This window comes from Falco peregrinus, chromosome 9 (assembly GCF_023634155.1).
Source record: "Falco peregrinus isolate bFalPer1 chromosome 9, bFalPer1.pri, whole genome shotgun sequence".
Taxonomy (NCBI): domain Eukaryota; kingdom Metazoa; phylum Chordata; class Aves; order Falconiformes; family Falconidae; genus Falco; species Falco peregrinus.
This window is the reverse complement of record NC_073729.1, coordinates 22,300,750-22,326,981: the sequence shown is the minus strand read 5'-3', so window position 1 is coordinate 22,326,981 and position 26,232 is coordinate 22,300,750. Positions and strand designations below refer to the sequence as shown.

At 61.6% G+C, this 26,232-nt stretch overlaps 4 protein-coding genes across 9 annotated transcripts; 2 read left to right on the top strand and 2 right to left on the bottom strand.

Annotated features, from left to right (window-relative positions):
- Window positions 1-917: 917 nt before the first annotated feature.
- Window positions 918-3,103, top strand: LOC101912635 (E3 ubiquitin-protein ligase RNF182-like). Its single transcript, XM_027790215.2, has 2 exons — window positions 918-1,066; window positions 1,513-3,103. Exon 2 carries the CDS (start codon window positions 1,545-1,547, stop codon window positions 2,268-2,270), a length of 726 nt encoding a protein of 241 aa, XP_027646016.1. The 5' UTR covers window positions 918-1,066; window positions 1,513-1,544; the 3' UTR covers window positions 2,271-3,103.
- Window positions 3,104-3,870: 767 nt separating this feature from the next.
- LOC129785140 (iroquois-class homeodomain protein IRX-6-like) lies at window positions 3,871-7,285 on the bottom strand. The gene is made up of 2 exons (XM_055814038.1): window positions 4,857-7,285; window positions 3,871-4,538 (listed from the first exon to the last, which is right to left on the bottom strand). Exons 1-2 carry the CDS (start codon window positions 5,031-5,033, stop codon window positions 4,056-4,058), a joined length of 660 nt encoding a protein of 219 aa, XP_055670013.1. The 5' UTR covers window positions 5,034-7,285; the 3' UTR covers window positions 3,871-4,055.
- Window positions 7,286-7,396: 111 nt separating this feature from the next.
- On the bottom strand, window positions 7,397-18,424 carry ZNF335 (zinc finger protein 335). Of its 6 annotated transcripts, none has more exons than XM_055814033.1 (28): window positions 18,315-18,424; window positions 17,702-17,933; window positions 17,048-17,321; window positions 16,541-16,618; window positions 15,962-16,291; window positions 15,680-15,814; window positions 15,436-15,594; window positions 15,060-15,318; window positions 14,776-14,953; window positions 14,580-14,692; window positions 14,358-14,376; window positions 14,030-14,146; window positions 13,865-13,941; window positions 13,586-13,746; window positions 13,221-13,450; window positions 13,035-13,143; window positions 12,856-12,950; window positions 12,431-12,717; window positions 12,180-12,321; window positions 11,718-12,107; window positions 11,488-11,630; window positions 10,393-10,532; window positions 9,776-9,879; window positions 9,565-9,642; window positions 9,295-9,378; window positions 9,051-9,116; window positions 8,783-8,864; window positions 7,397-8,204 (listed from the first exon to the last, which is right to left on the bottom strand). In XM_055814033.1, exons 2-28 carry the CDS (start codon window positions 17,900-17,902, stop codon window positions 8,089-8,091), a joined length of 4,167 nt encoding a protein of 1,388 aa, XP_055670008.1. In that variant the 5' UTR covers window positions 17,903-17,933; window positions 18,315-18,424; the 3' UTR covers window positions 7,397-8,088. The 6 variants fall into 6 exon arrangements, 5 of the variants coding, with proteins under 5 accessions (XP_055670008.1, XP_055670009.1, XP_055670012.1 ...); XM_055814034.1 differs by having other exon boundaries at window positions 12,180-12,318; XM_055814037.1 differs by having other exon boundaries at window positions 15,075-15,318.
- Window positions 18,425-19,989: 1,565 nt separating this feature from the next.
- LOC114012839 (uncharacterized) lies at window positions 19,990-21,388 on the top strand. The gene is made up of 3 exons (XM_055814039.1): window positions 19,990-20,279; window positions 20,852-21,045; window positions 21,181-21,388. Exons 1-3 carry the CDS (start codon window positions 19,990-19,992, stop codon window positions 21,315-21,317), a joined length of 621 nt encoding a protein of 206 aa, XP_055670014.1. The 3' UTR covers window positions 21,318-21,388.
- Window positions 21,389-26,232: the final 4,844 nt, after the last annotated feature.

Below are 26,232 nucleotides of genomic sequence, written 5' to 3'. Positions count from 1 at the left end.
GAACTTAGGTGTGTCCCCAGGTCGGCCATTGATGCTTGGGGTCCCTGCAGTTGCCCCCACAAGTGCTGCCTCCTGTGGTGGCTGGCTGCTGCTCTCCTGCCTGGCAGCAGGTGGGAGGTTTACCCTGTCAGTGCTGGGGAGGAATCAGCACTGCCAACCTGCCTGCAGCTCTGGGGGGGGGGGTGGTGGTGGTGTCTCTGCTGGCTGCTGCCCCTCAGGGCTGCTGGAAACACCCCTGCGAGGGCTGCAGCCTGGGTGGGGGATTTGGCATGGGCTGGGGAGGTGCAACCTGTGGAGAGGGATGTGCCGAGGGCTTGGCATCACCCAGCTGGGATCTGCCAAGAGCTGCGGCCCCCAAGTGCCCTTGGCCCTGGCTCCCTGGGGTGCCGGAATGGGGCGAGGTATCCGGGCACATGCTGGTGGTGCCGAGCACGTCTCTGCGCCCCTTGATCCCCCATGCTGTGGGTGATGTGCTGGGCTCCGGGACAGGTTGCAGGGCCCTCCCTGTGAGGCATTTCATGCCTGGAGCATCTTCTCTCCCTAGGGCTGAGCAGAAGCCACCCATTCCTACGGCAGAGGGTCTGCCAAGTGCTATGGGCCCCCCAGGACCCTGCTCTGCGGCCGTGCTCTTCCCCAGGCTGGGGGCTGCAGGGCCCCAGGGGCCGCTGCCTGCAGCCCCCAGGGCAGGGAAAGAGCATCCTCAGGACTGCCTGTGAGCAAAGGGGCTGCAGGGAGCCGAAGCGACCTGCTGCAGCTTGGCAGCAGCCCTGGGAACCCTGACCTGCCATAGCAGGGCTCTGCACAGCACCGGCACCGGCTGGCTGAGCATCCGCCTCCCACTCCGCGTTGCCAGGCCAACGCCGCGGAGGATGCTGGCAGCCCCTGCGCCAAGGCTGCCTCCGCAGCGTGGCGGGCAGCGCGCCCCACGCCTCTCCATGGGGCACAAGCCGCCGCCGGCACCCTGCCTGCCTTCACGGACAGGGCCGCAGCCCGGCCCACCGGGGCTGCAAGGCTGGGGACCGACCCACGGCTGCGTCCCACCCAGGAGCCCCGGCGTGGACTGCAGGTACCAGGGCCACGGCCTAGGATGCTGCTCGCCCTGCTGCTGTGGGTGGAAGGGGGGCGGGGGGCTGCAGGGCAGAGGGTCCCTGCAGCCAGCAGAGCCCGGTGCCCAGAGCCGGCACTGCCCTGGGGAAGCTGCCCGCACGGGGAGGGACACGCTGCACCCGGGACACGGGCCCCCACCCCGCAGCCCATCCCCTGGGAAAGATGTCTCCCTCCCACCCGGACACGGCGGCCGCGATGGGGCCGAGTCCCAGCGTGGCGGCACCAGCTGGTGGTCGCAGCCAGGCTGTGCCGGCCCTGGGAGGGGGCTGCCGCCTGTTTCCTGCTCCCCTGGCCCCGCTCTGCCACCCAGCCCCCGGGGCTGGCCAGGACTCTGCCCGTGGGGTGCAGCAGGGCCCAGGAACCTGCCCCCAAGCCCTCGCTCACGGCAGCTTCCCTCTCCCCCAGCCTGGACAGCCACCAGCCAGCCCTCCAGGAGCATGGCCCAGCAGGACAGCAAGCAGGGGCCTCAGACAATGGCTCTCGTGGCCCCCGAACTGGAGTGCAAGATCTGCTACAGCCGCTACGATGCCCGTGCCCACCGACCCAAACTGCTCCACTGCGGCCACCGCCTCTGTGCCAAGTGCCTCTGCAAGATGGTGCCACTGGGGGATGCGTCGCCCTGCCAGCTCCGCTGCCCCTTCTGCCGCCAGCACAGCCCAGTGCCCGGTGGGGACGTGCAGCAGCTGCAGGACGACGGCGAGGCACTGGCATTGCTGACAGGCCATGAGAAGACCAAGAAGCGGGGTCCCACCCGATCCCCTGAAGTCCTCCTCTGCCCCAGTGTGCTAGAGCCCTCACCCGGCCCTGACTGCCTGGTGGTCACCATCCTGGAGGTGCCGGAGGATGTGGCCCCGCCGGAGGGCCTGGGCAGGCTTGAGGTGGTGCGGCTGTACCGCCCTGCCAGCCTGGGCACACTGCCCTGCCACGGCCCCGGGCAGAAGTGCCACTCCTGGGGATGGCGAGCCGTCCCTCGCTTCATCCTGGGTGTCCTCTGCCTCCTCTACTTCAGCTCCCTGCCCTTCGGCATCTACCTCCTGCTCATCGAGCACCACAGCCTGGGCATCGTTCTGGTCAGCCTCGTGCCCTCCACCCTCCTCCTCTGCATCGTCTACAGCCTCTGCCAGTGTCTGTGCCGGGAGGTCTTTGGGTTCCCCCACTCCTGATCCTGCACAGCTGAACGCCATGCCCACCCTGGGAAGGCTCTGGGTGCCTTGGAGCGTTGTCCTTTGGGGTACGGGTGTACCCTGACCCATGGCTGACCCACAGCATGGAGGTCTACTTGGACCACGGGGAGATGCTCAGCAGCTGTTGCCTTCCCTTGCAGAACAGTGCGGGCTTTGCCAAACGGGAGACCACACCGGAGCGGCTACAGGAGCTCATTGCAGCCTTCAAGCATTCAAGCCGGACCCTCAGCTCCTCATCTTCCTCATCTTCCTCCTCCACAGCAAAGAGCGGGAGCTGGGTCGAGAGCAAAGCAGGAACTGGGAGACTAATCCCAGCTAAGGAAGCGCGAGTGCTCAGCACCCAGCGCCGCAGCTGGAGGGGCCCCAGCAGCTGGCCATAGCCTGGCGCCGGCAGGAGAAGGACGGGCAGAGCCCGGGGGCTCCTGCGGCCGGACTGGCACCAGCACAGCTCCGTGTCCATAGTGTAAATAGTTCTGTCCGTGGCGCCCGTGCTCCCCGCAGGGCTGCTCCCATTGCATCCGTGTTCCTTTCCCACATGTGTGAGTCCCGTGTTTGCCGACGCTGTGTACCGTTTAGGGGAGGAGCGGAGAAGAGGAGTTTCTTTGGTGTGTAAAGACGTCTTTGCAGCTGTTTTGTAGTCGTTGTGGTTTTTATGCGGAGCCTCTGGGCTTTATTTAACCTCCTTGGGTTTTGTTTTGTAAGGATTAATTTAACACCGCTAACCATTTTATTACTTTTATCAAGAAGAGCAAAGTCTCTTTTTGATCTCTGTTTCCTAGTTCTTAGGAACATTAAAAGCTGCCATACAGCTCTGCCCCGTGTCCGTGCCTTCCCAGGGCTCCTGGTCCCCTCCACCCTCCCTGGCCAGCTTCCCTGGCCCCGCTTGTCCCCCTGGAGTTGCATAGAGCTGTCTGCTGTGAGCCCAGCCCCGGGTTCAGGGGGGCTCGGTGGGTCTGAGCCTGGTCCTGGCAGTCAGTGTCACACTCAGCGAGTGGATGGGCAGTGCCGCTCCCCTGTGTCCCCCATGTGCGGTGCTTCATGCATGTCCATGTCCCTGCACGTCCCTTCCTGTGCTGCCATGTGACACAGCGCTGTGACAGCTGTGATGGCCACCCCAGCCCTGCGCCCCATGCATGTGTGTGCCCCACAGGTGACCCCAGACCTCCAGGGAGGGGGAGAGGGAGGAGGCATCAGGAAGGCCTGGAATTGCCTGGAAACGCTGTGGCTTATCCTCTGCTGAACAGGGGGAGCCCCCGCTGGGAGCCCCAGCCAGTGGTGGGGCTGGAAAACACCCTGCAGCCTGACCAGGTGCCCAGGAGGGTCCCACTTTTGGCAGTGTGGGGATATGGCATCAGACAGAGGGGGTGGGCAAGGGGCAGCCCAAGGGGCTTGGGGTAGGACCTGCCCTGCTCCTGCGGGCAGCACTGGCAGTGGAAATGCCTGCAGCCCGCTGGCATCCCCGCATCCCTGTCAGCATCCCCAGTGGCACTCCTGCATCCCTTCTGGCACCCCCGTACCCCCGCTGGCATCCCCAGCAACATGCCCACTGCAGACAGGCAAAACCAGACAAAGGCCCAAGACAAAGTGACATTTATTAGCGCTTCGTGTCCCTCCCTGCCCATACTGCCCACTCTCCTCAGCCAGGCAGCTGCCTGGTCCCATGGCCATCTGTCCTTCCCTGCCCAGCCGCAGGGCTGTCCCTTCCCCACAGCCACAGCCCTGGCCCCCACCTGCCCTCGGGTAAAGGGCACGGCCGCCCCAGCCCTAGCCCTGCTCCAGCACCGCCAGCACCCCTGGGGGGCACCCGCTTTCGCCGTGGGGAGATGCCAAAATAGCCGCCACGCTCCAGATCTTGGGTTTCTGGGGCTGCTTGCCCTGCCCAGGGCCTGGTCCCACCTCGGAGCTGCTCCCACACCCATCCTGCACAGGGCTGGCGCTGGGGGCAACACCCAATAGGGCCCCCTCGCCCTCGCTGTCCTCGCAGTCTGAGGTGTCGCGTGGAGCCCAGCCCGTCTTGTTCTCCTTCTTGAGGCGCCGGCGGGCATTGGCGAACCATGTGGAGACCTGGGTGAGGCTCATCCGGCTGACCACAGCCAGCATCACCTTCTCCCCCTTGCTGGGGTAGGGGTTCCGGGGGTGCCGTGCCAGCCAGGCCTTCAGCGCCCCGGTGCTCTCCCGCGCCGCTGCCACCTTCGCCCGCCCTGGCTCAACGGGCAGCCCCAGTGGCACCTCGTAGGCGGGCGCGACCTGGAATGGGCAGAGAGCTGTCAAGGCAGGACAGGGCAGGGGTACCTGCGGCTGGAGAAAGGGGTCTGGGGGATGTGGGGGCTCGGCCCTTTGCTCATGGGAGGGGGCAGAAATGGGTCCTGCCCCTCCTCTCCCTCTCCCATGCCCAGCACCACACGCCCCAAAGTGCCAGGGGGATGGGGGGGGACACGGGGGGGGGGGGGGCGCAGGGGACCCGGGACAGTAGCTCCCCAACCCCAATCACCCCACGCAGCCCTGTCCCAGTCCTGCGAGGGGTCCCACATCCCGATCCCCCAGGAGTTGCAGCGCAGCACTTACCAAGGGCGCCAGGAGGCTTAGAGGGGGCGGCAGCAGGCTGTAGCCAGCCAGCACTGGGCAGGGGCAGGGGCAGGGCCAGGGCAGTAAGGCTTGGGGGGGTCCCCGCAGGGCTCCCCACGGCCCCCCGCAGCCCCCTGGCTCTCGGCCTGGGCTCCCCTCACCCCAAGGAGCTGCCATGCTGCAGGGAGAGGAGCTGGGGAGCTGCTCCCGGGCGTTTTATAGCTGCCGGGGTCCGCAGTGACTGACAGCTGATTAGGGGGTATTAGCACCCACGAAAGCGGCAGCAGGGATCTGGGGCAGCCGCTGCCTCCCCCTCTCCTGGCTATTGCCAGGCAGGGACTGGCAGGGAGCATCCTTCCCGCCTGCCCACCACCAGCCGGGACGTGGCCAGGACCCACGCCAGGACCCCGGCACCCCCCAGTCCCCCGACCCTGCATGGCCCCAGCACAGCCTGCGCAGCCCCCAGTGATGGGGTGCAGTGGCACCAGGGGCTGGTGCATGGGGCCCACGGGGAGGCCCACAGCCCCAGGGATGCAGCCCACACAGGGATGCACATGGGACATAGCATACCCAGGGCTTTACTGCAGTGCCAAGAGCCATCGGTCCCCATCCTTGACCCCAGCCCTGACCTGGCTCAGGGCCAGGGGTCGGCAGAGCCTCCCACACTGTGGTGGGGTGGGCTGGAGGGTCAGGGGCTTGCAGGAGAACTTGTGCACGGCCTGGCAGGACGTGGGAGGTGCAAGGTGCTGCTCCGGAGCCCACTCCTCCTCCAGCTTGGCCAGGTCCTGGCCCCAGCGCTGCCATGCCTGCAGCTGGGGTCCTGTCTGCAGAGGGGCGCAGGGGAAGGGGCCCCACAGCCCCAGGGATGGGCGAGAACCCTTTGCCTGGCTGAGGACTCAGCCCCGCAGGCACTGGGGCGTTCTGCCTGCTGACGGAGCAGGGACAGTGGGCCAGCAGGGCAGCGGTGGGCAGTTGCACAAGGGGCCCCAAGAGCCTGCGACCCCCCAAGCCGGCCAGCTCCTGCCTCTGCGCCTCCCCACTAAGACTGGGATTATCCCACAGGTTGTATCCGTCATTAAATACCGACTAATAACGCTCTCAGGATATTAAATATGTAACAAACCCGCTTAGCGCTGGCCGGGGACGGGAAGGAGAAGGTCACTGGTGCTAATGAGCCCTTGCTGCATCCCTGGGCTCCCCGCAGGCCCCCGGTAACAGCAGAAAGACCCAGGGACCAGATGCCAGTACTGAGGGAACCTGAGACCTGCTGTGCCCCATGGCCAGAGCCCCAGCAGCACCTGGAGCTCCCCATATGCAGCAGACAGGAGCTCCAGTCCTGTGCTGTGGAACATGGTGCGCGTGGCAGCCCCAGGTATGGAACTCACAGGGCAACCAGGATGCCTGTGCCACTGGCTGGGCCAGACAGCTGGGACCAGCCCTGGCCACAGCCTCACAGCAGCCCCGTAACCTTGTCCCCACAGGACTCCTCCAGCCCTAATCGGTGCTGCCAACGAGGATCCGCTTTATTAGATAATGGAGCTGTAATCTAGGAAAGCGCCTGCGGATTGCTGTGGTGTACCTTAACCCTGCGCGGCACAGCTGGAGAGGGAGGACCACAGCCAGCCACCAGCACCGCGGATGGACACAGCTGGACACCAACCGAGCCACGGCCAGACAGGCACAGCCACACAGTGGCACAGCTAAGCACAGACCAGGCAGCAGGCAGATGTGAAGACCATGGGACACAGCCACAGCCAGGGCAGAGCCACAATCAACTGTGGCTGCTCCCCCAGGGGAATGCAGGGCCACCCGCACGCTACGTCCCTGGCTGGGCAGGATGGGCACAGGGTCCAGCCCACACCAGCCTGGGTGCCCAACGTGCAGGCAGGGTGCTGCCCTGGGGCAGGGGAGGGGCCGCGGGCACCCCCAGCAGCTGTGGCAGGAGGGGGCCGCCAGCACTTTGGGCAGAGCACCCACTTTGTGTTCATAGCACCCGCTCTGCGCTCACAGCGCAAGCCCCCGCACCGTCCCTGGCCCCTGCACGAGCCCGGCCGAGCGCCCAGTGATCACACCGCAGCAGTCCTGCAGCCACGGAGCTCTGACCTCACAGAAGCTCTTGCTCAGGTTGGGTGGTTCCAGCCCTTTTTCCCCTCCGCAGATAATCAGTTTAATGCAAAAGCATAGAACTAAAACTCTGAGATTATAACAGCTAATCACATGTAAATACTTCCAGACAATCCGCTCAGGGAGGGGCAGTGTGTGTAGTTTGGGACAGAGTTACATGGGATTTAGGCTGTTTACCACTCGATTAATTTCGTGCCCAACCCACTGCTATACCAGATGCCCAGCTCACTTCCCAGGACTCAAGGTCACTCGGGCAGGAAGAAGCGGATAGTGCAGGGCAGCTGCCACCAGCACCAGGCTTGGGGATGCACACACCCCAGCCCTGGAGGAACAAGCCAGAGGCGGCAGGAGGAAGGCAGGCCTGACTGTCCCCACAGGCCAGGTGACCCCCGACCCTCCAGGCAGGCACACACGCGGGTTTCAATCCCTTTTTATTCATAAGCATAGTCAAAGCTTGAGAATGTCAGAATTGAACCCCTCCCGCAACCACCTACGAACAAACTCCAGAGTCCATCCCTCTTCAGAAGAAAAATAGAGCATCTTCCACCTGTGCCTCTTCCTACTCTGGGTTTCTCCAGTCCAAAGCCCTAGTGCTGCCTGCCCGCAGGCTGAAGAAGCCACGGGAGGGATCGCTGCCCTCACTCCCCACACCTGCCGAGCAGCGAGCATGCAGCTGCAGCTGCAAACACCTCACCTCACACCGTACCACGCAGCTGGGCTCAGCCCCATGGCTCTCTCCCAGGATCCACATGTGCCAGGCAGACACCGAGCCGAGTTTGGCCCACACAGACATGATTCAGGAAAAGGGATTTTAGACCATCATCAAGTGCAACAGGCAAAGATAGCGTCCACACGAGAGCGCTGACACTGCGCAGCCTGCCTCGGCTGCAGAGCAGTCTCCGCTGGAGACAGCTGCCTGTACTGGGAAGGATGTGCAGAACCCCTGCAGCGCAGGGCGAGCAGCAGTGTGCCCCTGCCGCGGCATGCTCAGGCACATCCCCTGTCGCCGTGAAGCAATAAGGCAACTGCTGGCTGAGGAAGCTCCCGCCTGGTGCAGCTGTCCTGCTCAGCATGGGTGTCCCAGCGCTAGCCGGGCCTGGCCCCAGTGCTAGTCCGTCAGCGTGATGACATCGTAGTGGATCCCCTCCTGCAGCTCCTCGATCTCAGCTGTTGCCTCAGCGGTGAACACACCCTGCGCCTGGGCCATCGCAGCATCAGCCACCGCTGCAGAGGAGAGGGGGTCAGTGCCTCCCCCTGTCCAAGGGCAGGGGACAGCCGGTGGTGGCCCAGGGCCCCCCCTCTGCATTCACCACCTGCCTCCAGGGAAGGGGCAAGCATGCAAGGTGAGTGAAGGGCCACTACACTCAGGCAGGGCTCCAGCAGGGAGCCAGGCTCTGGTTAGCTCTGCAAACATGCAGCAGGGTGTCTCCACCCTGTGGAAGCTGCTGTTCTCCCAGCACAGCACCTCCTCTCCAAGGGAAGGGAACTGGTGCTGTTCCAGAACTGACACACTGGGACTAGTAAAGGTCTCCCCTCGGCCACCACGGCAGGCTGCTTCCCAGAATTACAGGGATGCAGGCAGCAAAGCAGCGATCCAGCCTCATCCCCTCCAGCCTTCCCTGCCCTCCTCAGCCAGCTGCAGCAAACCATCAGCGTCTGCAGGCAGAGCGGGGCCGAGACCACGGCGTCCAGCGGCTGCCAACAGGCACCACAAACTGCCCGGCAGGACCGGCACCCAGCACCCGAGGGAGACGGGACTGCCAGAGCTACGCCAGCGCTCGGCCCCGGGACACTGGTCCTACCTGAGACAGCCGAGTGTGCAGCTGCTTCCAGCTGCGCCTGGGTGACAAGCTGCTGCTCAGGTGAGACAGGCATGTACTGGAACTGCAGGGGGGAGAGAACAGGAGAGTCCAGGAGGGGCAGGGTCCCTTCCTGCAGCGCTGCTCCAGCCACAGCTGCTGCACCGAGTCACTGAGGCACCTTCTATTTCACATCCCTCCCTCTCTGGCTCCGATACGGGCTCTGAGCAGACCCCTCAGCTCCAACCACCATGCCTGCCTGCCCCCTTACCTGCGGTTCCTGGAGGAACTGGCTGCCCTGCTCATACTGGATGTGCGTGATCTGACCATCCTGTACCTGGGGACAAGAACCACAGTGGGGCTCTGTTAGGGCTAGCAGGCATCCCTGTCCCCAAAGCAAGCTATGACTCAAGCCCAGTAAGCCACAGGGAGCAGGATGTGGCCCAGCTCCACACACGGCACCCTCCTGAGCCCCGTCCACCATGCAAAGGGGGGGCAGACAGACTGCAGCTCACCTGGATGTGATGTCCCTCTGGGACAACAACATACTCGTGGGGAAGCAAGTGCTGCACGCCATCCTGGGCAATAATGTACTGAACCTGCAAACACAGGGATTCAGACCCCAAAAAGGCTACCACTGCCCACCCTGCCCTCCAACATCACAACAGGGCTCGTTCTTGTCTGTCTCCTGTGTCTGTTTCCACCGCGTTCCTCCCCACTGCTCCTAGCTCTCCCTGCTCCAGCTGCACAGGATCTTTCAGTTCCTGGGATGTGCCCCCACTCACCTGGTTGTCAGAGGTCACCAAGTGCTGTACTGTCTGTCCGTCAGCAGTTGTGATCTCCTGGATGTATGCAGCCTCTTCCTGCGGGTCAGCAAAAGCCCAGAACCATCAGCAGGGGTATGCCTGTCTGCAAGCCCTCCGAGGAGGGAACCGACATAGCTCACGGGGAGCAGCCGCACAGGGCGGGAGGATGACACCGATGGGCCTGACTCACCTGACTCGTGATGCTCTGCTCCTGTGCGACAATGATGTGTTCCTGCCCTAGAGCCTGCTGCAGCCGCTCGGGAGCCAGCACCGCCTGGCCAGACTGCAAAGCCGCTGGAATGCAGAAAAAGCCAGTGCAGACACTGCTGGGGCTGCTGGCCAGCCCCTGCCACAGTGAGGAGCACCGGTCAGTCTCAGCTCTGCTCACAGAAGGTCAGAAGCCAAACCAAACTCCCCCAACATGAAGGAAACTAGAGGTCACTGCAGGCAAAACACAACCTCCACATCAGACCATGAACTCCACTTCCCGTTTCAGCCATGAGCTGCTCACAGCACCACTGCTCCCACAATGCACTGATCTATTGAGAGCTACTTGGTGGAAACATGGGACCGCTCCCTAGTTCTGCACAGAACCACAAGTCAGTGCCTCACCAGGAATGCTTCTTTTGCCCAGCCCCCTTGTCTCTGCACCCACCAAGCTCTGCTGCTGCTGGCAATCCTAACCAGGAACCTCCTGGCCTTGACCCTTCTCAGTCCTGCGTGGCCCGCAGGCTGGGTGAAACCCTGCATGGGGCTCTGGCCACAAAAAACCTGCAGGTCAGCCCTGCTCGCAGGTACACAACTTACTCTGCAGGGTGGCCAGTGTGTCCTCGTCGCTGTTCAGTATGATGGTCTGCTGGGCAGCAGCCGCGGGCACCCCTGGCCTCTTCCCCTCTGAGCTGTGCAAACGCTGCATGTGGAACTTGAGGTGCCCATTACGGTTGAACCTATGGGAGGAAGGGCAAGAGGTGTAGTTTGCTGCGGGCAGCAGAGGGTCTCTGTGCAGAGACCCATGCCACAGATACATCCTACAGCACAGCCTATCCCAGCTCCCAGGATGTCTCCATCAGCACCGAAGTACTGAACCTCCTCCTGCAGAAGTTCCCTGGGGACAAAGCTGGGTCCACCTGCAGCACGAACCATTCTCAAGGGCAGGGTTCCCTCTAACAGAGGGCCACTCCCAGGGGCAGGGTTGGGGCAGCCAGCTCTTTGCCAGTATCCTATCTCCTCTTGAGCCTTGGAGAGTGTCCTGGTTTCCACTGGGACAGTTAATTTTCTTCTTAGTAGCCGGTGCAGTGCTGTGTTTTGGATTTGGTGTGAGAAAAAAGCTGACAGCACACTGGTGTTTTTCATTGTTGCTGGGTAGTGTTTATACTAAGTCAAGGGCTTTTTAGTTTCCCTCCCAGCGGGAGGGCTGGGGGAGGGCACAAGAAATTGGGAGGGGACACAGCCAGGACAGCTGACCTGAACTAGCCAGAGGTATTCTGCACCATGGGATGCCACGCTCGGTATATAAACGCGGGGGGTGGGATGGTTGGACGGGGCTGCCAGTCACTGCTCAGGGACTGGCTGGGCATCGGTCAGTGGGTGGTGAGCAGTTGTATTGTGCGTTGCTGGTTTTCTTTTCTCCCTTCCCTTTGGATTTCACTCCTCTCCCCTTCTCCCTCCTTTTCATTATAACAGTTATTTTAATTTTTCTTTTTGTTTTATTTCAATTATTAAATTGTTCTTATCTCAACCCTCAAGTTTTACATTCCTTTCTGATTCTCCTCCCCATCTGTCTGGGTGAGGGGGGAGTGAGCAAGTGGCTGCATGGTACTTAGTTACTGGCTGGGGCTAAACCATGACAGAGACCTCTACAGGATCTCTCAAAGCAGCAGCAACCTAGCAGACTTCACTCACCTCTGCCCACAGATGGGGCAGGAAAAGGGCTTCTCATTGGTGTGTGTCAGCATGTGCCTGCGCAAGTCCTTCTTGTTCTTGGAGGCAAAGCTGCAGTGGGCGCACTTGTGTGGCCGAAGGCTGGCATGTTGGACCATGTGGCTCTGGGGACAGAAGGACAAGCACAGGGTCAAAAAGCCCCCACTTCCCCAAACCTCGTTTCCCGGGCTTCTCTGTGCCAGGAAACCTACCCGAACCTCTGGCCAGAGGGCTGCAGTGAATGGACAGTCGGGACACTTGAAGGTGCTGGGCCCAATGTGGGCTCTCTTGTGACGCTCCATTTCTGCTCTCCCTGTGAACAGGGCTGTGCAAATCTTGCATGAAAACTTTTTGGCTGTGGAAATCTTGCACGAGAGCTTCTTGGCTGTGGAAACCTTGCATGAGAGCTTCTTGGCCATGCCTTGGAGCACAGGCCACTTGACCTTTGGGGATGAGATTTCCTGCCCCTCGGAGGCTGGGGATAAAGATGAGTCCTTCTGGAGCTGCCTGGTGACACACTGCACCAGGGGCCATTTGATGCCGGTGGGCTGTGCCTCCTGGCCTTCCGCAGGCAAGGGAAAGGCAGCATCCCCGCTGAGGGGCTGAGAGAGAAACACCCAGTCACACCTGCTCACACTGCTGCCCGAGACGGGGGAAAAAGTTCAGCTCCTTACCTCAATGTGATGGAACTGGCTCCCCGGAATGCCAGATGACATGACATAGTGATTGTTTTGGTCTTTCGGAGCAACTTCTGTCATCACAGCTTCATTCAGCACAACCGTGTGGGAAGCCTCCGCAGGACTCTCCTCCTCACTGCTGGAGAGGACAGGATCAGAGAGGATCTGTCTTGTCCTCCTCATCACTAAAGACTCCTCATTTGAGATCGGAAGTGCCTCCGTCTCCCCACTCCTTCCACATGGCTGACCTGTACAGCGTGCCTGGAGCCTGAATCTCCTCACTGATGGGTGTGATGATACTGTACTCTGTTGTCCCGCCAAAGGGGATAGTGATCTGCTGCAACTCCGAGCCACCCAGGGTTGCCTCCTCGTAAGCCTCCTGCACCAGCGTCTCCCCAGGCTCTGCCATGTGCAGCGTCACCAATTTCTGCTGCTGCTGCTGCTCCTTAGAGTCCATCTCTGCCCCCTCCTCCTGTGCCTGCGGCTCACAGGTGCCCCGAACCTCTCCTGAATCATCTGGCTTCACCACTGCCACCTGCAGCAGGGACAGTGGCTCAGCCAGAGGAAGGCAAGGCTCTGCAAGACTCCGCCTGAAGCGGAACAGGGCTGGGCACTGTGGAGGGCTGGGCAGCCTCCCCCTGCCAGGCACTGCCAGCCCCTCAACCCTCCTCACCTGCAGTGAGCCTGCGGCCAGCTCTCTCTGAGTGCTCATGTTCAGCAGGAGATCCAGGGCAGTCTGCGTGGCCAGTTCTGCTGATCCAGCCACACCTGTCAGGGTCAGAAGGGGAAGGTCAGGCATGCACTCACCCACCTCCTCCACATCCCCACATCTTTCCTTGGGAGCTCACTCACCTCGTTCATAAATGACGGTGGCTCCTCCCAGGGAATCCTGCGAGAGGATGGGGGGCTCCGTGTCCAGGACGGCCTGGACCGCATGGTAGGTGACAGTGCCAAGATGCCCCTGTGTGAGAGAGAGAGCTGACAGCACGGCTGGGGCCATCAAGTGCCAGGAGCTGGGGCAGGGGCTACAGCACTCACCGGTGGGGTGGCCTCTGGCTCAGCCGAGGCCTGCACCTGGCTGTGCTGCTGCTTCAGCTCCTCAATCTGCTGCAGTGTGAAGAAGGGGCGGCGGCGGCAGGGTGGCTCCTCAGGGTGCCTCTGTGCCCACTCCTCAAAGGAGTCGGCATGGCGGCAGTGCACGTGGAGGCGCAGGTTCTTCTTGTGCTTGGTGGTGAAGTGACAGAACTCACAAGCAAATGGCTTCCCTCCTGCGGGACACAGGAGTCAAGCAGGAGGCACCCAAGGGACGGCAGGGAGAGCAGACAGGCTCTGACCACCTCCTGGAGAAACGGGGCTGTAGGATGTTGGGGCATGGGGCAAGGCAGGCAGCCAGCTCCCCTCACCCGTGTGCTTGACAGCCATGTGTGAGACCAGGAAGTCCTCCCGGAAGGTGGAGTACTTGCAGAAGCTACACTTGTAGGGCTTGTCGTTCATGTGTGACAGCTGGTGGTTCAGCAGGACCTTCTTGTCCTCACAGATGTAGTCACAGAACTCGCACTTGAACCTGCCAGGACAAAACCACCTGTCACACGGGCAGCAGGGACCTTCTGTCCTCCCCTCTAAGGGGGAGCCGGGACACAGGCTCTACCAGGGCATGCTGCAGGCTGTTGCCAGGCTCCTACCTGCGGTTGGCAATGGCCTGGATGTGTGTCAGCAGGTGCATCTTGAAGGTGTAGCGCTTCTTAAAGGACTTTCCACACTGCAGCAAAACCAAGTAAAGCAGCACTTACCTCCCATCCAGCCTCACTCGCTGCCAGCCGCTTCCCCAGGCTGTACCCCACCCTCACCTTATCACACATGTGTGGTTTCTCTGTGCTGTGTGTCTTCATGTGCTGGGTAAGCCTCTTCTGCATGGGGTAGATACGGTTGCATACAGGGCATGGGAAGGAGTTCAGCTTTGGGGGCTGGAGGAAGAGCACGCACAAAGATAAGCTCACCTGGGAGGGGCTCACCAGTTTCCTTACCCTCTCCCCATTGCAGGACCTGGGCTGACTTTCCTCAGGGGATCCAGAAACACTGCCTTCAACGAGGCACCAAGAATTTGTGGAAGACCCAGACATGCCTCTTCCCATACAACAGTGCTGAGAGATAAGCCAACAGGGTACATAAACTCACCGGATCAGCTCTCTTTTTCCTGAAAAAGAAAGAAAACCCCCTTGTGTTACCCACATCCCAAGTCCAAGCTCCCTTGTACCCAAGACACCAAAACTAGCCACTTTGGAAAGGGCCAGAGGTCAGGGGAAAAGCAGCCATGGCTGCCCTCCCAGGGCAGGAGGAACAGTGTTGGTGCCATCCAGTCAGGCTGCAGGACAGTCTCTAGGACTGCACTTCCCTCACCTGTCCCGGCTGTGCACTGTGGAGTGCCGGATGACATCCTTCTTGTACACACTGGTGTAATTACACTCCTCACACTTGTAGGGCTTGCTGCCCACATGGTTGAACATATGTTCCTGCAAGAAGGAGAGCAGGGGCCGTGAGACCTGGGCCTACCAGCCACGCTCACGTGTACAGGAGCAGGACAGACGGCGCTCACCTTGAGGGAGGACCAGCGCCGGGAGCGGTAGTTGCACTGGAGACACTTGAAGAGCTGCGGGTCATTGGCTTCGTGTGAGTTGACATGGAAACGCAGATCATCATGCGTGAGGAAACGTGAGCCACAAATCCGACACAGGTAGGGCCTCATCAGGGGCTTGGGTGACTTGTAGTAGTACCTGTGGAAATGGGACTAGGGCTCAGAGCTGTGGTGGCAAACAGGGGCTGGACCGGCCCTGGGCACAGGCCAGAGGGCCCAGCACCGGCTCAGCACACACCCCTCACCTGCGCCCCATGTACTTGCGGTATTTCTTGCCCAGGAAGCGGCGGGAGGGCCGCCCTCGCCTCCTGGGGATGACATCTGCCTCCTCGGGGCCGGTGTTAGAGGAAGAGTCCTTGTTCTTGGAGTCAGACTGGCTGATGCTGGGCTCTGCCAGGCTCTCACTGGTCCCGTTCTCCAGGCACGAGGAACTGGCTGCTTCAGAGTTCTGCAGCTCACGGCTCGGTGTGCTTTGGGATGTCACTAAGGGCTCCACCTCCCCTCCTGCTCAACAGAAAGCAGCACACCTCCATCACACACCCTCCCTGCAGGCTGCTGAGAGCTTGTGTACTGCTCCCTGCTCTGGCCCAGCACAGGCCTGCTGCCCCTCGCTTCCCCCACCTTCAGGCACATCCTGGGGCATGTCCTCCAGACGAGGAAACTTGCGGGGTCTCCCTGGGCGTCGACGTGGCCTCTCCTCACTGGATGTGGGGACAGTGCGGCTGTACTTGGGCTGTCGCCCACGAGGCTCATCCTCAGCTGGGTTATAGTCACTGTCCTCTGAAGGTAAGTGGCCCAAAACGTCAGACAGAGACTGCGGAAAAACTAAGCTATGCAAGATGCGGTGAAGATGAGTTCTACCTACCTTCAGGGTCATCAATAGCACCAGCATCCATGATATCGTCATCTTCTTCTTCTTCTGGGACCTCCTCCTCCGCAGTCTTTGGAGCGGATCCCCCCTTCCGTGGACGTCCTTTCTTCAAAGCCAGAGCTGAACCCACTGCCACAGAGAACAGAACAAAAAACTCTTTACCAGACTGCATGGCAGAACAGGTCCTTACACTTGTACTTCTCCCCTTGTTTCTACCCCGGAGAGAGTAGAGCCCGTCTGCAATAAGATAATTCTTCCTCAGCCCTTAGCGCACACCTGGTTGGAAGTGCCGCTCTTTCATGTGGTTAATTAGCGTCTTCTTGGAGACATTCTTGTACTGACACATCTTGCACTTGAACTGCTGCACCACAACCACCTCCATCATCTCTTCCAGGGTTTCCATGTCTGGCTGGTCCAGCTCCTCCCCACCATCCACCTCTCGGGCCTGATCTGGCCGTGTGGGTAGCTCCAGCACTTCCAACTGCTCAGAAGGGTCTGAAGGTCCGGGCTGGTCAAGGCACGTGGAGGTAGGTCCATCAGCAACAGCTTCTATCATCAAGCTATTGGCCAAAGCAGAAGTGGCCATCTGGGACACCATGGGAGCACCTGAAACACCAAAACCAGCTCAGCCAAGGAGCAGACCCTCACCTGCATCCAAGGCTACACTCACACCTAGGGCACAGGCCTGAACACGAGCTCAGTAACAAGGTCCCGACAGTCAGCAGTGACACAAGGACTCTGGCGCAGGCACTGCTGCCAATGTAGCCGGGATACCCACCCCAGGCTCCGCTCTGGTGGAACAGGCTCAGAGGCAGAGACACAGTCACTGCCGGATGCCTCAGGGTGTGCCCTTACCATCATCCGGGCCTTGTAGAATGAGGTACTGCGTAGTCTCTGCCCCGCCATCCTCTGCACTGGTCACAGCGATGCAGCCTAGGAGGAAGAGGAAAGCAGAGTGATAACTGCCAGGCACAGGGGCTGTAGAGGCACTGGGGCTAACTAGGGCTCTCCCAGGTTCAAACACAAGCAGGAAGGGCTGAGGAAGGTCTGGCTCCACAGCCAGAGCCTGCCCTGGGCTGCTGGCACCGTGGCTGAAGGAACAGCTGGGCAGAGGGAGGGCTGTCCGGCAGCCACAGCAGCCATAAGCTCCTCACCAAACCCTCCAGCTACTGTAGCGAGGCAAGAGAAACCCCTGCTGACCACGGTGCATATGTATGCACATACTTATTTCCCTCTCACCGTCCAAGGTCTGGCACAGCAGCAGCTCCCTTCCCCAGTCCCCTGAGCCATCTGCACACAGGCCACTAGGGGGACAGCAGGCAGGTCTGCCACATGCACAAGCAGCTGGGAGCACACACTCACTCTGGATGATGTCAGGTCCAATTGTGGACTCAATGATTTTGTCAATGGCAGAACCTAGGTCCGAGGAAGTGGACGCAGTGGAGTCCGACACAATTGTGGCTCCATCAGTGATGACGCTGGAGTGAACCAGGACTTGTGGGGACTCTGACACCATGATGGACTGGCTCACAGTGGAGACACTGGAGACCAAGGTGGACTGGGCAACAGAAGATGAATCTGGCAGGTAAATCCGGGGAATGGCATCTGTGCTTGAGCTACTCTCCGACACCTCTTCCTGGCAGGGAAAAGAAAAAAAAAAAAAAAGAAAGGCCAAGAGAGCTCAGCTGAGAAACCTCTGCCAGGCCAGGCCCCTGGGGAGCCAGCGTATGCAAACAATACCAGTATATCACGGCAGAACCACAAGAAAAGGTATCAGAGCAAATCCTTTGGTATTGCCAAGGGCCCTGGCTGCTCTGGCTACTGAACAGAGCTCCCCTCCTCTGACCAGCAAGCAGACACCCGACCGGCAGCCTAACGGCACCCCTCAAGTCTGCTGAGCTGGCTCCCAAAGCTCAGTTTGCCACAAGCGTCTAGAGAAACCCACAGGAAGCAGAAACACAGCCGCCCTCCCTTCCCCGCGCTGCCCGCCGCCCCATTTTCCCCACTCACGCCTACCAGGGAGACCCCGCTGCTGTCGGAGCTCTGGCCCACGCCCGAGTCATCCACCCCGGAAAGCGGGCCGGGGCCCGAGGCGGCGTCGCTGCTGTCTGCCGACACGGCCTCCGAGGTCCCGACGCCCAGGCCGCTCTCGGAGGGCTCCTCCCGCGCTGCCTGCGGAGCCGCGTCGCTGCTGCTCTCCACCGCATTCTCCTCCATGCCCGTCCCGCCGGGGCCACCTAGACTCCACCTGGGAGAGGAGACCGCCGCCGTCAGGGCCGCTGCCCGCCGCCCGCGCCCCGGCCCCGCGCAACCCGCCTGGCCCGGCGCGGGGGCCCGGGACGCCCCTCGGGGCGCCCGCGGAGGGGCCGGCGCCGCTGCGGCCCCATGCCCGCCGCTCCCGGCCGCCCTCCCGGGAGGGCCCGGCGCCTCCCGGCGCCCCCGGTCCCGGCATGCCCCGCGGCCCTGCCCGGCCTCCGGCCGCCATCTTGCCGCGGGGTCCCCCCCGCCGCCTCCGCGCGCGCGCACACGGCGGGGCGGCCCCGGTGCGCCGGGGTGGGGGGAGCCGCCGCCGCGGCGAGGCGAGGGGGCCCGCCGCCGCCACCGCCCGCCCGCCGGCCCGCGCCCTCACCCGGCCTGCCGCGGCCCCGCCGCGCCTCTGCCGGAGCCGGCATCACGGCGGCCGCCATGCCCCCCCGCCCTCGCGCCGCGCAGCGGTACGGCCGCGCGGGCCCCTCGCCGGGACTACTTACCCCGGCCCCCGCCCCGCCCAGGGCGCTCGCCACCGCGGGGACGCGCCCCTCGCTCCGGCCGCCGCCGCCGCCTCCCGGGACCGGGCGGCGCTGCCCGCCGCCCGCGGGCTGGCGGAGGCCTCGGCGCGCCGCCAGGGACTACTTTCTCCGCGGAGGGATTACGGAAAGACACCGTAACCGTACGTCATGGCGTCACGAAGCGGCGCCCGGGCCCTGAGCGTCGGCGTCGCGCCGGGTTGCGCCCGTCACGTGATGAGGAGGCGGAAGCGGCAGCGGCAGCGGCGGCACGGCCTGGGGCTGGGCTCCTGGACTGGCCGCTCCGGCTCTGCCCGCCAGCCCGCGGACGCGGTCTCGTCCCGCCGTGGGCGGAGCGGGGGCTGTGCGGTACCGACCAGCACGGCAGTCCGCGCCCGGCCCGGTCCTGGCCCTACGGCGCTGCCCCCCGGCCGGCCGCACCTCGAGCGGTGCCGTGCAGCCCCGGCGCTCTGGCTGCCGTTCTGTAGCCCGCGGTGGGCACGGAGCCGGGCGTGGAGCCCGGCGCGGTTCTTGGGTGTTTCCGCGGACCCGGCTGGGGCTGCCCGTCCTCGGGCGGCCCTGCCCGAGCCGCGGGGGCTTCTACCGTGCTTTTCGCCGCGCGGGCCCGGGGCCTTACGGTGTTCAGCTCGGGTGGCCGCGTGGTTTCAGACTGTCAAGTACTTTCCCCCCTCGTTCTGCAGCGTGGAAATGGCGCCTGCTGTAGGTTTGCTTTGCCTTACAGAAGGCAAACCTGCCTCTTTTGATGGCAGTTCTGCAGCTGAGCAATAGCTGGCTTCCCCTGTTCTCTTGCTAACCAAGATCTGTTGTCCGGGTGGGTTTGCACCCCATTGCAGATGGCAGCAGGTGCCTGTTTTGGCAGGCCTGGGCCGGCTGTGCTGGCTGCACCTCCAGTGCCTGTGCTTTAGACGCCCAAGCTGGGAGTGGCTCTGGGCTGGCTGGGGGCTCCCAGCACGCCGAAAGCAGTGGGGCTTTGCTGGCACCTCACGACACCATGGCGGTGCTGCAGTACGTTTGCTGCCCCAGCTCTCCAGCAGCACCATCGGGTGCAGCAGTGCCGTCTCCCTCCAGCTGAGTTCAGCTGTAGAGGGAGAGCCTGGGCTTGGTCACTTATGGCCAAGGCCCCTGGCCCCTGCTCCGTGCTGTCTGTAATGAACCCCTGGCTTTAGTGGCTCCATGCTTTCACTGATGTTTTCTCATGTTGCGGTGCTCTACTGAGGATGTCTCTATCCAGGTTTTCTCTGGAAAAAAGGCAGCTGTGTTGTGCCCATGTTCTTCTGAGGCTGAGACATGTTTGGGCTGAACCTGGCTGCTTGGTCCCCATGGGAGGGACGTGCTCACTGAGTGAGGCAGCGCTAAGGCTCCACATCTTGCCCAGGTCCCGAGGCCACTAGAACTGAGCCAGCCCGCAGTGCGGCTCTGTCCAGAGCAGGTCTGGGTGGGCAGTTGCATTGTCTCACTGACCAGAATGGCTGGGCCAGAGCTGGTGCTGACGTGGTGCCAGGTGCGGAAGGACAGACAATGAATGTCTCATCTGGCATGATCTGTGAGTGCAGAGTTAGCCTGCCAGAAATGCGAGGAGGCAGGCGTAGGACAAACTGGGTGGGCTGGATCAGCTCTGTGCGTCATTTGGTGGTGGTGCTTCTGGTCCAGAGCAAGGTGGGCAGTGGCTGCATTCAGCCTCCCTCAGCCCAGGGCTCATCTGTGGGGTTCTGCAGGTCCCTCGTGCGCGTCCTGGCCCCAGTGAGACTTCCCAGTGGCGCCGCATGCACAGAGGAGGCAGCAGAGCTGCTGCTGAACCATCAGCCTATGTGAGTGCACCTTCCGGCTCTTCATCAGGCTAATTAAATACATCCTTGAAAGGTTTATGCCCTCATCCATCACAGGAAGACAGCATCAGTGAGACCCATCCCCAGGCTGGCGTGAGCTGAGAAGGGAGTGCTGCAGCAGCGCTGCCTGCCAGTGACTTGGATGCCGAGTCCCTGTGTGCAGCCGGCTGCTGCTGCGATCACCATCACACCAGAAGCCAAGAGACACCAAGGCATTGGGTTTTTTTTTTTCCCCGTTACTCCTGTTTAAAGCAATCCTGTGTGACTCTGCAGTTGCTGCAGGGGAAGTGGAGCCCGGTAGGATGCGTGGAGCTCCTGTGGCTGATGTCCCCTCTCCAATAGCCTCTCTCCATATTACTGTAGCTCACACTGGAGGAGTGTGATGCTGTCTGTGACTGGCCATGGGGTTGGCTCTGCCTGTGGGCTTAGGGGAAGCTCCATGTTTGTGTCGGGCAGGGTGGGTCAGAGAAACCCCTGGCAAAAGCTGCCTCCCAGGTAGAGGAAACAGGATGGATTTGTGTTGGACTAGCAGGTTTCCCTCTTTTTGCCTTCAGTCAGCTGCTGTGTGAGACAAGTGAAGGATTTTCCTGGTGGATGATGGTTCCAGGGCAAAGCAGCCTGACCTCTGGGAGCCTCCTGATGCTGGCTCGACTGATGGAAAGTTGCTTAAAGCTTCCCAGTTACCCTGCAGAGATACCCCATGTCCTCTGCTCAAAGGATTGTACCAGCGGGAGCTTTGCTGAGATGGGTAACCTGCTATTTTTAAATATCCCGCATGCCCCCGAGCGGGGGTGAGTGAGGAATTTCCAAGCCTGGCAAAGCACAGCTCCCGTGCTCTGCTCTGAAGGCACAGCTCCTCTCTGATAATGCTCTGCCATTGCAGCTCCTGTGCCTGAAATCATTTCAGGGCCAAAGAAAACACAGAAGAATCTCAGCAAGAGGCTTAAGAGAATCCAAAAATGGATGTGGCATGCATTGGATGTGAGTCCAAATACCTTAGCAGGGGGAGCACCAGGTTAAAGGCCTTTTGGGAATGGGCTAAGAAGACAACACAAATGCTTGTGCCTGGAGAATAAAGTTATAAGACTTGAGTGGGATACAAAGCTGATTTTTAACAGGCTGGTTGATCAGCTGTCCCAAGAGATGGAAGGTTTCCCAGCTCCATGCTTTCCAGCCTGGATATGGTGCTTGGAAGGAGCTACAGCCAGACAAGCTGCTGCTCAGGGCAGGGAGAGAGCATACCGACGGAGCAACTCTGGTCAGGGTCCTGCTGTCACTGGTGCCCCTCAGCCACGCTGCTTTGCCCAGTCCCCAGCAGCAGTTTGTTTGCCGTGCTGACCTGCCTTGTGGGCTTGTTCTGCTCCCACAATAGCTTCTTCATGAGCTGATGGCTTCCATCAGTGTCGCAGAATAGGTGGTGGCCTGCGCTGAGCACGGTGCCGAGGGCAGCACTCCTCCAGCCTCCCTGCAACCCAAGCCCCCAGACTTCCACAGTCAGTGATTTTGTCATACATGCTGTTTGTTCCTCCTTGTTGCCTTTTTTTCTTTTTAAAGAAAACACTGCTGGCAATGTTTGTGTAGCTGCAGGGCATTAATCCACATCAACCAGGCTCGTACTTACATCCCACCTGGGAAGGACAGTTGCATCAGCACATTTTGTAAAACGTTGAGCAAAACAGCCCTTGCTGCAGGAAATGGTTTTTTCTTCACACCAGATTGCTTCACCACTCAGCTCCTTCCCAGCAACAGCGGCTCCTGAAGAAGGCGCCTGTGGCTCTCTCGGGGGATTGCTCCGTGCTGGGATGGCAGTGAGCCGGGACAGCTTCCCGTCGGGCACCACTTCGGCCGCTCTGCCTCATGCTTAGGGCTTGCTGGGCCACCGGCGCTTCTCCGGGGAGCAGCCTTCCTCCAGGGCTGGCTGTTAGTGCTGGGATCTCCACTTTCCAGGGCACAAGTGGGAGTGCTGTGGGCTAATGCCTGTTTTTTGTGGCTGCTGAGGCTGTGGTTGAACCCATGGCCTCAGCTGTAATGCCACCCTTGGGATCAGGCAGGGTGTTCCTGAGACAGGCAGGAGCCGCTCCCAGCTGCTCCCCAAGGGCTCAGAGAGGCCGACAAAAGCCCATGGCAAGGCCACTTACATCCTCGCTGGTGGCTCGCTGGCCTCTGCTCTGCCCAGCCCAGCTGGGCTGGGAGGTGCTGCCAAAGGCTGCACCGTGGGCACCGAGGGGCTCTCCCCGGGGCGAGGCAGTGCTGCACGGCTGGCCCAGCTCCACATGGAGCATGCAGCCCAGCTCCCTGCCAGCGTCCCCGCTACTGCTGTGCAGTGTGCTCCTGCCTGCCGGAGGGGCCACAGTGCCCTCCCTGTGTCCTGCTGCCGTTGGCACCTGCCACCCTGTACATGGGGTGGAGTGATGGCAGTCAGAGCCATCCCACATGCTGCCTGTCTGCGTGTCTCATCTTGTGCCCCGGTCAGAGCCATGGCTGCCATTTCTGCAGGGCTTCAGGACCATCGGTGGCCTTTCCAGGATGTGTTTGGAGCTGCTGAACACAAACAGCCACAGCTGTGGCCCTGCCTGGCCCCTCCTCGCCTGCCAGAAGTGCTGCTGCTGCTGGTTGTTTTTCCCTTCTGGAGGGATCCTGTGGCTTCCTTCCCAGAACCTGAGACCTCGGAGCCACGGTCCAAGGCCACCGGCTTCCACCCTCTCCTGTGCTGCTGATTCATCACTGCTGGTTGGTTAAAAAAAGAGTAATCAGCAAATTACTGAAATATAAGTAAAATAAACAAGTGGGCAGGAGAACTGGCTGTGTAGCGGGGCCTCAGAGGCCTTGCATGCAATGTTGTGTCGGGCTGCTGCCATCCTGTGTGCTCATCGCTGGCGCAGGGCTCTGCCACGCTGAGCAGCTGTGGATCTGGGGGGCTCAGTCCCTGGCACCACTGCAGGAGCTTCCAGCCTGTGCCAGCCCCACAGCCCTGCCCATGGTCGGTCCCAAGGCGGGACAGAGGGGCCCTGTGGTTCTCGCGTGGTGGTGGCCCTGAGCCCCACTGGGTGGCAGCTGGGGTGCGGTGTCAGTCTGGCCGGTACCCCCTGCCCTGTGCGGGGGGTGTCACTGAACCCCAGGGCTGAGTGGGCAGGCTCCAGGGCTGCTCTCTGCATGCGGCATGGCACACAGCAGCTCCCAAAGGGCTCTCGCCTGGGTGGTCTCCAGCCCTTCTCCTCCCCTGGCAGCACGGCAGCTCACTCCATCCCCAGTGCTCCCACAGCCCGGTTGCTGCCTTCCTCCCCTCCCGCGGTGCCTGCAGAAAAGGTTTTAAAAGGCCCCAAGGGTCGTGCAGCCCCAGCAGCTCCCCGGCTGGCGGCCAGGCCGTTTGCCATTCCCGGGCTGCCTGGGTTTTGTCCATATGCCTGTGTTGACAACTGAGCTGCTCTGAATTAATTTGGCAGCAAGTGTTAGAACAGTTGTCAAATGTTTTACTGAAATCCGAGCATGTTGCATCTACCACTCTTCCTTCTGCTTCTTGTAGTTTACAATTAAATACAACTAGTTTTGCCCATATTTCACCTTCTACAAAGTCCTGCTTCTTATTGCTGGGCGGCTTTGTTGCTGACAGGGGGTGGGCTCCTGGCGCCGTGTTGTCCCCTCGCGTGCCGCACAGGCAAGTTCACCGTCATCGTCACAATTGCTGCTCTTCCCGTTTTAGCAGGCAGCTGCCGTGCCTGTCTCACCACCAGGGAACAAAGCACTGCCCACCCGTGCCGTGCCATGCTGGCTGACAGTCCAGAGCAGCAGCTGTGCCCCCAGGAGCCTGCGGCTGCCCAGCCCTGTCCTGCCCCACTCCCCTGCACCGGCCTCCAAGGGCCTGAACCCAGCAGCTCACCCCAGAGGGGATGGCCCCAGGTGGCTGAGGGGATGACAGCAGCGGGGCTGCCTGTGGACACCCCTTCCCAAAGGCACCGCAGGTGACAAAGTCCCAGCGCTGCCTCGCGCAGCCTGCAGAAGCCAGGGCAGACCCAGGCCCTGCACCCCTCTCATGTGCCTGAATGTACCGCGCTCCTGCTCCAGCAAGGTGTGGGAAGTTTAGTGGAACAAAAGTTGGTCAGAGCTGGAGGCAAAAGCTGGGATGTGACAAGGCGCAAGGGATAGGAATGAGTTTATGGCAAATCAAGTCACTAAACACAACGGCGGCGCTTGGAGCTCTCGCACCCATTTCCTATGGCCCCAGGGCTGCCGGGCTCTTCCCCTATTCTCCAGCAGATGGGACAGTCTGGGCTGTTTTCCCTCCAGTTGAATACAAAGGTGATTTTGTATGCCTCTGCCAGAGGCTGACTTGTTTCTTCAAACCAGGGGTCCTCAAACTACGGCCCACGGGCTGGATACGGCCCCCCAGGGTCCTCAATCCGGCCCCCGGTACTTACAGACCGCCCCCGCCCCCTCCTGCTGGGGGTTGCGGGGGGGGGAAACCAAGCAGCCGCAGATGACTGCCTGCCACTTCATCTGCGCGCCGGCCCCCTGGTTAAAAAGTTTGAGGACCCCTGCTTCAAACCTTCTTCTTGGGGTTGGACTAGATGATCCCCAGAGGTCCCTTCCCAACCCTGACCATTCTGTGAACCCTTCCTGGGTTTCCCACCTCAAGAGCTTCCCAGCAGATGGAAGCGTGGTTTCCTTTTCATCCCATTGAGCGCAGGGGTTGCACTGTGCGGCAAGGGCTCTGTGCAGAGGTCTGCAAGGCGCTGGGTCCCCTCCCAGCATCGGCACGGCTGTGTCTGGCTGCCTCAGCACAGGCAGTGCCACTGTGCCTGCCACTGGCTCTGGTGTCCTGAAGAGCAGAGCACTGGGTGGGAGATTCCTGCTCCATCATTCCTGTGGGACCTGAACAGACAGGGAGTTCCTGGGGTGTGAAGGGGCCAGGGAAGGCATAGAGAGGGGCTGTCCCAGCCTGATGTGGGGAGGTGACTGTGCCACCCACCTGTGTGCCTGGAGCTGGTGTGGCAGACGGAGGGATCCGTCATGCATGGTTTGCAGTTGGGATCGGTGCTGCTGAGTGATGAAACTGCAGTATGGTTTCAGTGCCTGCAGGGTGGAGGTGATTCGCCTGGCTGACACCAGCTGCGTCATCCTCATCATCCTTGCCCAGGTGGCAGAGAGCAGCATCACTGGGGCTGGGGGGTAGCGGGGCTGGGAGGCAGGACACAACCTCCTGCCTGGGCAAAGAGGGATGAAGGATTCACAAGAAGCTGGTGTTGAGAGGGTGGGGAGTTCCCCAGGTGAGGCAAGGGATGGGCAGGGTCTGGCAGGGACAGGCAGGGAGATGAGCAGGTGCATCTGCAGAGCTTCAGGCAGGCAGGGAAGGGAATGAGGGACCAGGGTCCGGCAGTGCCGGGAGGCTGTGGGGCTGTGGTATGTGGTGCAGTTTGCCAAGAAGGGTCCTGGGCCCAGCTGGAGGACGTGATCCCAGCCCACGCAGGGCCCGGTGTTGGGGCAGCAGATACAGGAAGCATGTGCAGGAATGTTGTTTCTGTCTGGAGCCCTTGAGCAGGAGCGATGGGGCTTCCAAGCCTCTGACGCAGAGCTGTTCCCCGTGCCTTTGATCCTGCTCCTGTGCCAAGCATCCCCGTGCCTGGGACACGGTGCCAAACAGTAGGCTGGTGCTGGCCAGGGCAGCTGGCACATTGGTGGCAGCTCTGCTCCCTGGGCACAGGGTGCTGCAGAGCCCATGGGATGGGAGCAGAGCTGGGCTTGGGGCACTGTGGCGTGGGGCAGTGGGGCCGGCAGCTGCGACTGCCTGGCTTGGCTGGGGGCATGTGCCAGTGCCCTTCCCACCAGACAGTCTGGCTCTGCTGTGGTGGCTGTGGCACTGCTGCTTCCGTGTGGCTGTGCTCTCCTCCACCCGGCGCTGTCTCACCCGCACAAGATGCTGACTCCCTCCCGCCCCGCT